Here is a 15,895-nt window from a genome sequence, read left to right as displayed (position 1 = left end):
AATTTGTTCATCTTGCAAGAATATAAGGAATCTGGAAAATTTTACCTGCACTGTTCAGTACCAGGTATTTGTATCTGAGTCACACTGGTTGAATATTAAACTGACGAGTGAATGGGACCAAGTCCGGAAATTCTCACTCTGATTTCCTCTTGATCTGTTGTAAAAGTGTTCCCAGTGTTCTTTTAATTAGGATTATGCTGTTTTTAGTCAAAAACAAAGAAGCTGTGCTGATTTCTACAGGACATAGTTTCTGCAGAGCAGCAGTAGTTTGTGTTAAATTCACCTCTGAGTTGTGGGTGGGACTGTTGGCGAAGAGTAAGCCTGCTCCATTTCCCATCATCTCTTTTTTTTATGTTCTCTCCCGCTAGCTTACAGCCCCTCAAAACCAACAAGCTAACCTTATCGGAGCAACAAAAATGTTGAGCAATATCAGAGCAATCCAGCCGTACAGTTTTGAACAAGTTCGGACGAGGAAAACCATGACGTACACGGATCTTATCGTCTGCAGTGGATGCATCAAAATGAAACAGAGGGGATCTTGTGGCCTGTTGACTGGATGTCCTGGGCTTTTTCAAACAGCATTCTCAATCTGCTCCTGATTCACAAGGATTAGAATATAAAGATGCTCAGAAATACAATTTTAACTTAATTTTCTTTATACATGTCCTCCTTTGGAAGTAAATGCTACAAGAACATGTTAAAAACACCAAAAACACTATTTTTATTGGAGTGGGACTTTATTGACTTTATTTATTTTGAGATTTTGCTAATATGCCCTAATTTAAATGTTAAAAGAAAACATTAAATTGCCAAATGTGAGTATAGTAGGTTTTAGAATTTTTGTAAGAATCCATTGTTTACTACAAAAAAACAAGAATGAAAACATTTGAGATCGATTTCTTAAACTTTAATTTTAGAAACTATACGACTTATTCTGTGGAGTAATATTTACGCCACGACATTGCAAACAAAACTTTCTATGTTGCAAATGAAAATACTAAACCATTGCCCTTAAATATTTTTTCTTTGCTTTCAACCTGTTTTTTACTTTCAAAAACTTTTGTGTTGTTTAAAAAAGTTTTTTTAATGCTTTTAAACATTATTTAATGCTTTCAAAAACATCTTTGTGTTTGCAACACTAATATTTCAAGTGCATTGTATGGAGTAATATTTATGCCACCACAATACAAACAAAACTTTCTAAATTGCAAATGAAAATATAAAATATTTGCTCTCAATTTTTTTGTGCTTTTCAAACATTTTTTGCTTTAAATTTTTTTTGGGGGTTTTGCTTTAAAAGTGTAGCAAAAAATTGAATATTTTCATCTGCAACTTAGAAAGTTTTGTTTGCAATGTGGTGACATTTGTATCACTCCATATTCCAATCAACGGGGTGACGTCATGACTGTGTATCTATGTCTCTCACTAACTGTACCAGTGAAGCTCACTCCACCACACATAACCTCCCCATGTCTCATCTCACAGCTCGTGCAGTAACCATCTGCTGCCGGCCATCCCGCTGAAAGGGAGACAGCGGGAGGGGAGAGAAGAGGGATACAGACAGACAGACAGGTGGCTGGTTACACATAGAGCGCGCGCGCAGGTGCTCCCTCTCTCCACTACGGACGCGTGCCTCCTCAGATGTCAGAGGCGGGAAGCTGCTGTGCCTCGCGCTGCAGGACAACGGCAGGATGGCGGGAGGACGACGAGGTCTGGTGGCTCCTCAGAACACCTTCCTGGAAAACATCGTCCGCCGCTCCAACGGTAGGACTTGATTTGTTCATTTTAATTCCTTCCTCGTTCGAGTTCGGTTCGGAGGGACTTGTACACTAAAAACCAGCATCTAGAGTTCAGGGTGACGGTGAACAGAACCTAAATAAATCTGACGAAGCAAATAAAAAACTGTGCCCATTGTAAAAATAAATGAACACAAATCAGAGGAATTGCCTTATTGTTAGAGGCGGAGTCGCAATCTTGTTGACTATATTTTGGATTTAAAGTATATATTTGTTTATTTAATATGTAAAAAAATATATATAAATGTAACACAAATAAAACAAACTAACAAATAAAGCCAAATTTGCCTAAATTCGTACAGAAAAACTACTCTTAAAGTGTTTTTCTTAACCTTTAACTTAATACTCATGAGCATAATCATAGTGAATAACTATGTTGTTTTTAGCCAAAATAATATTAATGAAATTAAACTTGTGCCGTTTGATAGTTTCTGCAGAGCGCCATGTTTTTAACATGCATTTTTGAATAAGAAGCACATATTGGTGATGAAATATCTTTTAAAATAGGTTTTATAGTTTGGTTCAAGGTAGGACCATACCAATTATAAGCATTAATTGTAAGATTTTGATTTCCTGGCATTCGATCCTCTAAATTATCCCATTTCGAACAACTGAAGCAGCTAGGATAACCCATGTTAGTGAAACATAAGACCTTTTTTGTGATTTACATGTTCTTGCTTTAGGTTAATTTTTCTTTGCTGCTTGTAATTCTGATCTGATGTCATTTACTTCCTTTGGTTTGTTTCTGCTTTCTGGTCCTGGCAAAGTTAATCTGCGTTCCCACTAAAGTGAACAGCATCAGAATGCATTCAGAAGGGAACTCCTTCTGACTACTGATTCCCTTGTTTGGCCTTCCTCAGAGTTCAGTTGAGCTTTAACACCTGCCAAACTAGGTGTGAGTTAAACGTGCCAGCGTGAAAGTGCCTTTTGATTTGCAGATTTTTATTTCTAGAAAACATCTCAAGTTTTTGTGTTTATTTTCTTTTTGCATTTCACCAAAGACTAAAGAGTTGGTTTATAAAAGAGGGGAAAAAAAGGGGGAAATGTCAATAACCTGTTCTCTGTGATCAGATACAAATTTTGTGCTGGGGAATGCTCAGATTGTGGACTGGCCAATTGTCTACAGCAACGATGGCTTCTGCAAGCTCTCTGGTTACCATCGAGCTGAGGTCATGCAGAAGAGCAGCACATGCAGGTACATCAGCCCACTGTCTATGATTCAGAGCTTTTGGTTGCTGTGAAAGTTTATGTTTCAATAAACGACGGTGGCTCAGGCGGTTGAGCTGGTCGTCCAATGATCGAAGGGTCGGCGGTTTGATCCCTGCTCCCCCCAGCCCGGTGTGTGAAAATGTGAATGATCCCGGTGATGGTCAGAGGGGCCGTAGGCGCGAACTGGCAGCCACTCCTCTGTCAGTCTGCCCCAGGGCAGCTGGGGCTACAACTGTAGCTTACCATCACCAAGTGTGATTGAATAATGGACACACTGTAAGCGCTTTGCACGTCTGGAAAAGCGCAGATAAATCCAATCCATTTTTATCAATATGTTTTTTTCTCTCTGCAGTTTTATGTATGGAGAGCTGACAGACAAGGAGACAACGGAAAAAGTGCGGCTGACTTTTGAGAATTATGAGATGAACTCTTTTGAGGTTCTGATGTACAAGAAGAACAGTAAGTAATGTTATGTCCTTTAGGTTACTCTGCTGACTATAAAAAATATGGGTTTGCTTAAATCTGATAATTAAGCCCGTATAATCAAAGCCTTAGTCACAACTGTCCTTACAGGTGGATACGGGTTGGGTCAAAGATTGGCAAACCAGTATGGGGCCACCAGGTGGCGCAGGAAATATCCTGGTCATGCTGTAGCAAACACTTATACAACACATAAGGATGAGGTAGTGATGCAGGCACATTGTACCAATTTTGCCTTTTTTCAACTCCTTTAAATCCTGTGCAAGGAACCCGTTAGTGCTGTTCAGGTGATAAGTATGTACCCTGTGTGTGCAGTTTGTGTGGACGTCCTACGTTCACTAAGGTATCACATGTACACCCTGTCAGTAAGGGGGCTAGTATGCACACTTTACTAATGACCAGAGTATGGTGCAAAAGCACTAAAATACATCATCACCCGTATTTCACAAGTGTAAGCAACTTTCAATAGCCTTACAAATACTTCACAATACACTTACTCCATGCTAAGCAATCCATTTTCATGACGTCTGTTGAGGTGGCCGTATGAGCCGTAAGGGACTTACAAGACACACCTGCGCTCCTCTCTATGACTGGATAACCCAAACCCCCTGTACAGGTGCATGTGACTAAAGGCCCGTACACACCGGGACGAATATTCGCCAGGCGTTATTCGCCAGCGTTTTTCGACACGTTTTTTGTGTTCACACCCAGGCGATTTTCGCTGACGGTGAGCCGAGCGAACATGCAATTTCATTCCCTGACATTAGATGGCGCTTAATGTAAACAGAAATACTCCTGTACACAAGGTGGCGCTGCGCAACTTTACGCTTCTTAAAGTCGCTTTTCACTCAGAAGAAGAGAGCAAGTATTTACGCGCTTGTCAGAATTATACAAAGAAAACATAAATATTTCAAGCATCAGTAGCTCCAACTGGTACTTGGTTCGGGGATATTTAAGAATGTCCGTCATTATTTCTTTGCGGCAGTGTTGACGCTACTTGGCGTCTATCTTCTTCGCTGGTATGTGTGCTCAGCAAGGCAGTTTTGTGTTTGAGCGCCCCCAAGTTGTGTTTTACTGTAACTTCAGAAGCTCCAGACACGTGTGCAAAAGCGCCATTCTCATTGGTCGAATAGATTTCGACGCGACGCGTCGAAAAAAAAAAACGAACCCGAGGCATTTTTTTTTTTGAAGCTTTGTCGCGTGGCGTTTTTTCGCGTCGGTGTGCACACTCTCATTGGTGCCCTTTGTTTAGTCACGAGGCGTTAAACGTTGGCGAAAATCGCCGGCGAAATTCGTCCCGGTGTGAACAGGCCTTAAGGCTTAAAACGGGAAACTTTTGGAAACTCAATTCCGATTCCCTTTTTTCATCTTTCAGGAATGCCAGTCTGGTTTTTTGTCAAGATTGCTCCCATCAGGAACGAGCAGGACAAAGTTGTGCTTTTTCTCTGCACCTTCAGTGATATCACCGCCTTCAAGCAGCCAATAGAGGATGAGTCATCAAAAGGTCGGTCACGTTCATGAATGCCGAGTGTTGCACTTCATTACACTTCTGTCAGGGAGTGAGTTATTGTTCCTGAAGTGTGGGCGATTCAGCTAGAGAATAAAGAAGTCTGAATCACTCATTTAATGTTCAGACTTATTAAGAAGAAACAGACATAGAAATAATTATGTAATTATCTGGGGTATCAAACAGAAAATTGATGTGGTGATGATGTGTTTTGAAGAACAAAATTCATTGTGCTGTGACCAAAAAATAAATAAATCAACATTTCTATTTCTATTATATATTTTCTAAGACGCAGACAAGGTGATAAACCTCCTTTTTCTTATTGTAAAATCCTTGTTCAGGCTCCAGGAGCTCTCATTATTGACTTTGATCACACCTAAAACCTCAGCTGCCAGTATGGGATGCTTATTGATCTGAACCTCTGTGAGGGTAATTGATAGATAGCTGAGAGAAGGGCATGTGTAACAGTTGTATCACTGTTCTAGATTTCATCTCCTCAGTACTTCAGGGGCTGTTTTGTATCTTTTTTTTAAGTTTTTAGAGTTACAAGTTTGGTCAAACTTCATGTATATTATTTCATTCAAATTCTAAATCCGTTTTGTCCCTTTCGGGGTCGGGGGGGTTGCTGGAGCCTATTCTGGCCACTCGTGGGCAAAGGCAGGGGACATCCTGGACAGGCCGCCAGTCTGTCATAGGGCTACGAATCATACGCCAATGCACTCTCACAGTCACACCTTGGGACAATTTAGAGTAACCAATTAACCTATGAAGCATGTTTTTGGAGGGTTGGAGGAAGCCGGAGAAAACCCACGCGTGCACGGGGAGAACATGCAAACTCCACACAGAAAGGTCCCCCATTGATGTTCTGATTCAAGTCCCACAGCTGGGACTTGAACTGGGGCTGTTTTGCTGTGAGACAAAAGCGCTTACCACTGGTTATTTCTTTTAAAATAACCAGATATTGTCTTTGCTTAACTCTCTGATGTTAAGATTTTGTTACACCTACATACATTTCTTTTTATACTTTTTGGGTGTTTTTGACTAATTAAACCCAGGAGAACATGAGAAAGTCTATGAATGGAAGATGTCAATTTGTCAACTCCAAGGGGCAAAGGAAAATAGGACATGCTACTGTCTCACATTTTCTAGGATTTGAGATTCAGGGGCACGCACAGCTTGGGTCCATTTGACCCGAATAAACTGCTGGATGTGCACTCACTATCTCTTCCAGGCCCGGTAACCTACCGTTTCAAGAATGTTCTTGCTTATGAGTTTGAGCACAACCAGAGCAAACCCCCCATTTAAAAAAAATAAATAAATAAATAAAATACAAAAGCTGTTAAAACTTTGCAAAGTAGGCAGTAACTGTAATCAAAACAGTAATAAAATACTCTTTACTATCTAACAAATACTAGTGACTGGTTATTTAAAGCTGAATGCAAAGCCAATATTCTAAGGATCAGCTAGACGTTTTGCTCACCACCTGTATTAGGAATGAGGGAAACTGATTTTAATTTAAAAAAAACAAAACGCTGTTGAGATGTGGTAGATGTCTAGTAAATGTCCAATGGGCAACAAGTATTCAATACAATGCTGTAATCTAACAAATAAGGAGCATCAAAGCCATGTGGGGAGAAACAGCTTTTCTGTATTGTTTCATACCATATAAGAATTTTACTTGTAAACTGGTAGTCAGGTAGATCTAGAATTAAAAAATGTAGGTCAATGAAATTATGTAATAATTGCTTATAATTTTGCTTATCCAGGTTCAGGTTATTGTGGCAGGAAAAAATCCCAGACATCTGTCTTCTAATCAATAGTTCCCATTTTCTCCTGTGGAACTCGAAGGTGTTATGTACACTCCATCGAGTCTTCCATCTCCTCTGTGATCCCTCCTCATGTTTTGTTTGCATATTAAAAAAGGCCTGATGTGAAAGATTTGGTGTTTGACTCCATCCTTGTCTCTCAATGGCAGGCTGGGGTAAATTTGCCCGTCTGACCCGGGCGCTAACCAGCAGTCGTGGAGTTCTTCAGCAGCTCGCTCCAGCCGTCCACAAGGGAGAGAGCATTCACAAACACTCCCGGCTTGCAGAGGTAACGCTCTGTTTTTGTATCTGCAAGATGTTTTTTTTATTTATCTCTCTGAAATTAACACACATAAGCTCATCATAATGTTTCAAAAATATACATTTAGAAAAAAATGTGAAAAGTAAGTCTATCTATTCCATGAAAAGACCCACTCTGATCATCTTTTGAGCTATTTTCAAAGTGTTGCCAGTGGTCTTTTAATTATGATTATCCAGTTTTTAGCCATTAAAAAACAACAACAAAAAAGCTGTATTGTTTTCCACGACACAGTTTCTGCATAACAGCAATATTTCTTTAGAAATTCACCTATGAGTTGTGGGGGGGTCCATTTCGCAGAGCAACCCCGCTCCCTCCTTCCCACCCCTGTTGCTGAGAGCTCTCTGTTTACACTTTCTCCTGCTAACTTACAGGCCCTCACACCCCCATCCTAACTTAACCAAACCCACCCTAAACCTCACACATCAGCTGTGCAACATAAATTAGGAAAACAAAGACGTACGAGGATCTATTCGTCTACAAGTGGATGCATGAGAATGGATCAGGGAGCTTGTGGCCCTCCCAGTGGATTTTCTGCATCACAAATACTTTTTTCAACTGCATTTCTTCATCTGCTCCTGATTCACAATGATTTGAATAAAGAAACACTCAGAAAAACATTTTGAGCTTAATTTTCTTATTAATTATAGAAAAAAAATGCCACGAGAACATGTTAAAAACACCTAAAACACATTTGTCATGGAAGTGGGTCTTTAACAGAATAAACAAAAGGGATTAGATTAACAAGCTAAATGAAAAAATACAACAAAATTTTAAAGAGTGTCCTTCTCTCTGTGAATGCGGTCAGGACTGTAGTTGGCCACACCTCCATTAAGGGGTTGCTGTGTGCTATCAGGAAAGCTTTCTGCTTGTTGAAGAGATGATCCTCTCCAGCCTCTCGTCTGAGTGGGAGAAGCTGATGAATCATGAATGACTGCACTTTACATCAGAATAAACCATGAGACTAACGACAGTATTAGCGTTTAACCCAATTGGACACTAAAAAGAAACGGTAGTGCAACACATGCTGCCGTAAACATTTGATTCTGTGACAGCCGAGTAGCTGAAAGTGCAGCTGACATCCTCTTCTTAGGTGTAAGTGAGCGCTAAAATGGACTGATAGATTTAGGTGTGTCTTGCACGCCAGCTGTTAAACTGAAATAGACATCTTTTTATTCAGATACTCAAGGTAGGCAGTGTTTATGTGGAGGCTTAACCTCAGACGCTCCGAAATGAAAGGTTGTGGGTGAAATCACATTTGCATGAGATGCATGTTGCTTAATAAAACATGAAGGATCAGACTTGTTTTTTTTTTCTTCTGTTGTTGGAATGCTGGGTAATGAGATTCAAACATTCCAACCAAGACACACTAAGAGAGGTGAGGATCATGCATCTGCTGCTGGGCCTGCTCTGCTTTAATCTGTTACACCACGGTCATTCCTGCACACTCTTTAGTCTCTGAGCTCCTTTGTTTTACGTCAGCATACATTCAGGTATGGTGATTACTGGGAGACGTGTTTCATCTGTTTATTTGGTTATCATTAGGCCTTTTATCTGAGCTGAATTCCAATGGGCATCATCAATTCCTGCAATTATCTTTGATGATATTTTGTTTAAGCATTAAAGTTATGGTTTCATTCATATTTATCTCTTCACTCCTACTGCAGTTTTAGTACTACAGACTAACCAGTGACTTTAGTGCCTCGAAGTAAAAAAAAAAAAGAGATTGTTTTTGATTGTTGTTTTTTTTAAAATGTACATTTAGGGTCACAATCTTTGTCAAAAATACTTCAGATTTTCTAAAAATTATGGTCACGGTTAAAACAGTTTACTGAATGTTTTCTACAGTTTTGTTTTGTTCTTTTACTTTTTTCAAATATTCCGCTCAGAGCGTGATTTGCTGTTTGCTGTCAATATCAAAATCTCAAAGAGTAGATTTTTGAAATTATCTCTGCTGACAGATTTATTCCACTTGGCACAGTCATCGTGCTGGCACATCCAGCATTTGTTACTTCTGGATAGGAAGCATATCTTACTGTTTTTTTTTTTTTGTGCCTGCGGTTTGTACAAAAGCTGCTGCGCTGAGGATACTCGGTTGATAGGACTGTGGAGTAAAAAGAGAAAAGGTGTTTTTCACCTGAGCTCACTAGAAAAGTGTAGTTATGCTCAACAAACCAAGCATTGGTTTGTATACTTTTTAAATTTTAAGCATCAATCAGACAGTTTTAGCTGCCTTTCCCCACATTTTTAACCACTAAAGAACATGATTTTAACAAATGTCCAAAAGACAACGCAGCAGAATTATGTTAACAAGCTGCTCTGCGCAGCTTTTCATTCAATCCTTTGACTCTGTGTTAAGGCATAATGGAAGCAGTTGTGTCACGATAGCTGGATTGCAAATGTTAGATATAAAATAAAATGGTTTCCATGTGTTTTGCTCTTATGGTTTTGTATTTGACAACACTTTCAATTAAGTTAATAAGAAACTATGTAATTTTGTCTATTTAGAGACTGATAAATTGATTCACTTTTTTATTTTATTTCATTTGTTTGTTCCTTTAAAGTCAAACAATGACTATCAGAAACCAACAATTTAAATAATTAAACTGCAAATGGAAAATGTCAGTAATCTATGTTCATATAGTTTATTTAAGCATTAAGCTGGAGCATCCACTAGGGCAAGGTTATCATGGAAAATGTAATTGGATTTTAAAATGCAGTCTTTTTATGATTATTTTTCAAAATTCTAATTTTTTGTTTATGTGCTCAAACATTTTTACTAAATACAGTATCTCTTATATCAGTACAATTGAATTTAAATGAAGCTGTTAATCTGTTGTTTCCATTAAAAAAACAAAAACAAAGCAAAATTTGTCCAAAACCAAATTAGCTTTTATTTTTCACAATCACAATACACAATCAAACAATAAATCTCTCATAAATATATAAAAAGATCATGAAATGGTGAAAAAGCTGCACACAGATTTTAAATTAGCCATTATATCATTCAATATATTTCATTTTGCTTTAAAAACCTGTTCAATATTTTAAAACAGCATTTTAAAATATTCATTTTATTCATGTGAAATATTATTATAATTCTACTTCTTTTTTCAGAACCTTGGATTTCAAAATGAATATTTTCCTAAGTAGCTTTGTTTTTATTTCATGTTGCTGTTTTTCACAATGGCTGATTTATTTCGTGAAGAGCTTTTTCAGGAGACTGTCTCTGTCTGTCAATCAAACCAGACAAGGCGGAGACACTTTTGTGATTGGCTATTCCTTTACTCAGACATGAGCAGCAGCACCCTGACTACATTGATCGAAGATGCTTCAGCGAACGTGACGGCGCAATGCACTCTCTTCAACACTAGGGGGAGTATGCACCTCAACACATCCACAGTGTTACCATAAATTGGGCAGTTTTGGTTCTAAATTTCCGGATAAAAGTGGCTTTGGGCGAGTGTGCATAATTCGGGTGATTTTGTGGTCGGTTTGGCAATTTTCATCTTCTCATTAACATCTAGTAGTGGTCTAAGTTAGGCTGGGTGGCTGTTGGAGTTCCACAAAACTTCTATGAACTGGAGTTCCATAAACGCAACATGCCGCTTGTGGGAGGGGCTACCAGCTAATGTTTTTAGCCTGATAGCCACTTGGAGCGGTTGCCTGTGCTTATCTTAGTAAAAATGCATGGATGCACAATGTACATAGAGTGTTAAAAGATCAGGTTTATTTATTTTGAATAGTTTCACATGATAACAATGTTTCCATGTTTGAGTTCATGAGATCATCCCAGAGAGAGGCTCTGCTTCAGGTCCTGCAGTCAAACTACGTCTTAAATTACGTGTAAATCAGAGAGCCCGGCACATAAGTGTGTTTGATTTTTTTGATTTGATTTGAAATGGTTTATTTCAAGCAATTAAGTAGAAATAATACACAACAGCAAAATAAACATCAGTTATACATTCATACAGTAACTAATCAAACTTAGGATAATTAGACATATTAATAAATATTGCTTGAAAGGGAGTGGAAGGAAGCGAACTTATATAATCCCACCCCGTTATACTATAACCATTTTATTACATGATTTATCAATATCCGGTTCCCAGTTTTTATCAGACAGAATTAAAAATCATAAGATATCGATAAAGCACATGACAAAGATGAATTACTTAAGTATTACGTCAAAAATAACTATTTTAGAAATCAACATGGCAAATGCAGATCAGTCATCTGAAATATATGCAGATTATGTTACTTATAAAAGCCATTCATATGAATAAAACATAATACTATATCAGTAAAGTAGACACACTGTTTCAGGAATTTTCATAGCAAAATTTCATCAAGTATCAAAAGTTAAAAACATGTGCAAAATTATGCTACATTAGGAAAGATTTTTGAATCAATTTATCAATTTTTGGAGAAAGTGAAGTAATATCATTAAAAGTCAATCAATTTAACAATTTTCAATAAGTGATTAATCATTTGTTTTACTTTTTTAAATATTTTTTTTGTATTTTTTTATTTATAATAAAGTAATGCTGTAGGGGAAAAGTAAAAAGGGTCCATAACTGTCGATTGTCCAAGGTTGGTATTTCTTCTTTTACTGATAACAGCCGTTCTTCTGGGTTCAAAACAGTTAATAGTTCTCTTCGATGTTATGTCTGCAGACATTAGATTCAGGTCCATATCCTTCTTCAGCTGATATCAGCGGCGGTGAAAGTTAACGTCAAGTTTTCTGCAGGTCAGAGCTCTGCTGTTATTCAGGTTACGTCAGACATACAGAGAAAGTGATGAATCCACGTGTCATATTCCTTGAAATTATTTGGCTCTTAGGTTTATTACTCCATGTTGTTTCAGACGACCGTGATCAAATACTTCTCAAAGTCCTTCATGGTGCTCACAACCAAAACCTTGGACCGGTCCTCTGGACCGAGCGGTTTGACGTAAATCCTGCAGCCTTTAACCCAAGTGTTCTCAATCTGTTTACGCTTCCTGAGAAGCCGTGCCTGTTTTGAGATTTCAGCATTCCTTCTGGTCAGATGGTCGTTCAGATAAGCAGCCGAACCTTTCAGGTGTTTCCTTTGGGTCATCAAAGCTAGCTTGTGTTTGTGATTCACAAACCTGATGAGGATCGCTGGTTTATCCGTCTCCTTTCTCCTGGGGAGCAGGTGGCAGGTCTCGATGGTATTGAGATCCAGGGAAATCCCTTTAAATGTGAGAAATGAATGTATTTGCTGCTCCAGAGACTCTGCACCGATCTCCGTGGCGGAGCGGATATAGGTGCGGGCGTGCGGACGGACGGACAGACGTACTAATTGTCCACTGGGGAAAGTTGTTTTCATAGTAAAACATTTCTTCATAAGCTTCATAAGCTACTGAATTATTGTATTCATGCATATGCCTTTAGTTTGTTTTATTTTTGATAAAACAATGTATGGTGTATGTCTCAACCATTCACAAAGCAACAAGAAATTACATTTGCGCTGATCAATTTCCCATTTCCACGTCGATTATTACCGACATCTGCAGCTTGTCAGATGTAATTAAATGGAGGGAAATAAAATGCCCCATCACAATGCGTAATGACGCACAATGGCTGATCTTGCGCTCTTAGAAGATGTGGCAAATGGAAGAATTCGGAGTTAACGCATCTTTAGACAGCAAGAAGACTTGCTGGCAAACGAGGACGAGTGGCTTATGAGCCGGTTCCGACTTCCTCGAGCCGTCCTCTTGGACCTCTGCGGGCTTTTGGGCCCGGCGTTACAGAAGAGCACTCGGAGGAACCACGCCTGTCACCCGGTGCATCTGGCGCTCCGGTGCCCCCCCCCCTGTGGCAGAGACACTCTGGCAATGGAGCGCTAGACGTTATTTTGCCTCGACTTTGATGTCCGACCGTTACTTCTTTATTTCAGTCAGACAACTCTTGCAGAAGAACATTTATTTCACGACATCTTTAGGTTTTCACAACATCTTTAGGATGACATTCACAATTTGATTCACAACTTCGTTTTGGCATAAGGCTCCGTTCAATTCCTTGAGACAATTATTTTTCCATACACTTTCGGGTAACAACCCCCGTAACGGAGCCCACAGGTGGAAGCCGGGGAGGAGGGAGGGGCAAAGAATGAGCGCTGAAGGTAAGAGAGAATGAACAATTGTACACCTGACTTAAATAGGACGCTAAGCAGGTGGGTTAATTAACAGACCCGCCCTAGGGGAGTAACCTGCAATTCTGCCGAGTGTCTGCCCGAAATGCGACGAGTCGCTTATTTCAGTCAGACAACTCTTGCAGAAGAACATTTATTTCACGACATCTTTAGGTTTTCACAACATCTTTAGGATGACATTCACAATTTGATTCACAACTTCGTTTTGGCATAAGGCTCCGTTCAATTCCTTGAGACAATTATTTTTCCATACACTTTCGGGTAACAACCCCCAACACCAAGATCATCCAGAAGAAGAAGAAAATGTAAATGTATAATGTATAATCAGTGTGTAAATAAGATGAGGTGTGTTTTCGGCAGCATTCCATTTTCACTTCATTTCATTTCATTTCATTTCATTTTCCAGTATGACTGCTATGTGTTTACCCGGCACCATTGACCGTTTGGCCGCTCCCTTCGAGAACCACTCTACGAAGGGAACATGCTATCTAGTGTATCTGCTATGTGTTTACCCGGCACCATTAACCGTTTGGCCGCTCCCTTCGAGAACCACTCTACGAAGGGAACATACTATCTAGTGTATCTGCTATGTGTTTACCCGGCACCATTGACCGTTTGGCCGCTCCCTTCGAGAACCACTCTACGAAGGGAACATGCTATCTAGTGTATCTGCTATGTGTTTACCCGGCACCATTGACCGTTTGGCCGCTCCCTTCGAGAACCACTCTACGAAGGGAACATGCTATCTAGTGTATCTGCTATGTGTTTACCCGGCACCATTGACCGTTTGGCCGCTCCCTTCGAGAACCACTCTACGAAGGGAACATTCTATCTAGTGTATCTGCTATGTGTTTACCCGGCACCATTGACCGTTTGGCCGCTCCCTTCGAGAACCACTCTACGAAGGGAACATGCTATCTAGTGTATCTGCTATGTGTTTACCCGGCACCATTGACCGTTTGGCCGCTCCCTTCGAGAACCACTCTACGAAGGGAACATGCTATCTAGTGTATCTGCTATGTGTTTACCCGGCACCATTGACCGTTGGGCCGCTCCCGTTCACCAGGGGAGCATACTATCTGAAGAGAGAGAGAAAAAGAAGACTGGAGGGGAGCCAACAAGATTACACAACCTGATTCAATTTAAACACCATGCATTTTATACTCATCATTCGCGGCTTCTACTTGAGGGAGGACTTCTCTTAAGATAATTATTTTCCTTACGCTTTAGGGTAACAAAAACCCCCAACGCCAAGATCATCCAGAAGAGAAAATGTGAATGTATAATCAGTGTGTAAATAAGATGAGGTGTGTTTTCGGCTGCATTCCATTTTCACTTCACTTCATTTCATTTTCCAGTATGACTGCTATGTGTTTACCCGGCACCATTGACCGTTTGGCCGCTCCCTTCGAGAACCACTCTACGAAGGGAACATGCTATCTAGTGTATCTGCTATGTGTTTACCCGGCACCATTGACCGTTGGGCCGCTCCCATTCACCAGGGGAGCATACTACCTCAAAGAGAGAGGGAAAGAAATGAAATGGGAGCCGACATAAGAAGTACTCCTACCTGATCTTAGAACGTAAAGCCCACGTCCGCAAAACGCTGGCGGAACTATAATTTTAGCCGCCATGGACGACCCTAGGATGACACAAACTTACATCCAATACAATGCTCCCGATGACATCCTATGCCATGAATGAAATAACCCCATATTTGAAGCTTCCATCACATACTATGACGGGGTTAACGGCCATAAACATTTCATCTGGCATAATATTCACACAAGCTTAGTAAAATCCATTATTCTAAGCTGCCATCACACTATGACGGGCTCGACGCCATTATATACACATCATGCATGCTACTCACGCAGGCTTAATAACTGCCATTATTACGAACTCCAACGACAATACCACAACGAGCTTAACGGCCACAAAGTTTTCTCCCATTTGGCATACCAATTAAAATGATTGAATTGATACAACTTAGAGCAACCTAAATTTTGAGGCTTCCACCTGACAAATAATTTTCTTTCAACATTTATAATCCAAGAATTTCACACTCATTCTGCAGCTGACATAGATTGATTCAAGCCAGAAGTGTCCTTGGAACGCAGAGGAGGTCCACCACCCCTTCACTTTCAGTGCAGCAATAGGTACGTTGAGCAGTCATCGTTGCAGCACCAGATCAGGGAATGCATGGGTGACATCATTTCCTGGAAACGGAGAAGCTGATCGGGGCGTGAGGGTTCGCAGGCTCAGGATGCGATGCATAGATAAAAAAAACAAAGCAGTATTAGTCTTGACAAGAATATATAAATAACCCAGAAATTGATCAGTTTCAAAATGATTGAGATAAATTAAATAACAGTGCTTTTAAAAACAAATCTGAGAAAGTGAAATTTAGTAGATAGTTAAGGTAAAGACCCATTGTGGATTTATCGCACCCTAGAAACCACCATAATTACAAATTCCAACAGTGAAATAATAGTGAAATATATGACCTGCACGGAATCTTAACACCAATTTTTTGTTTTATATATTCCAATGATAAAAGTAACCTTTGACAGTTTCAGAGGGACGCACCTTCAGGAGGCCAT

At 39.7% G+C, this 15,895-nt stretch overlaps 1 protein-coding gene across 4 annotated transcripts in view; it reads left to right on the top strand.

Moving 5' to 3' along the window:
• The first annotated feature begins 1,525 nt into the window (after positions 1-1,525).
• kcnh1b (potassium voltage-gated channel, subfamily H (eag-related), member 1b) overlaps positions 1,526-15,895 on the top strand; it is a 78,799-nt gene continuing 64,429 nt past the window's right edge. For 3 of the 4 annotated variants that reach the window (XM_078947686.1, XM_078947689.1, XM_023954290.2), the window contains exons 1-5: positions 1,552-1,764; positions 2,868-2,991; positions 3,358-3,464; positions 4,861-4,989; positions 6,968-7,086. In XM_078947686.1, coding sequence (XP_078803812.1) covers positions 1,692-1,764; positions 2,868-2,991; positions 3,358-3,464; positions 4,861-4,989; positions 6,968-7,086 — 552 coding nt within the window. In that variant the 5' untranslated portion in view covers positions 1,552-1,691. Of the gene's footprint in view, positions 1,765-2,867; positions 2,992-3,357; positions 3,465-4,860; positions 4,990-6,967; positions 7,087-15,895 lie in introns of all 4 variants that reach the window. The other variant, XM_023954282.2, reaches the window with a different exon arrangement.

This window comes from Oryzias latipes, chromosome 1, assembly GCF_053564925.1.
Source record: "Oryzias latipes strain Hd-rR chromosome 1, Olatipes_Hd-rR_3.1".
Lineage (NCBI taxonomy): Eukaryota > Metazoa > Chordata > Actinopteri > Beloniformes > Adrianichthyidae > Oryzias > Oryzias latipes.
Note: the sequence above shows the minus strand (reverse complement) of the source record. Positions and strands in the feature narration are given on the sequence as shown.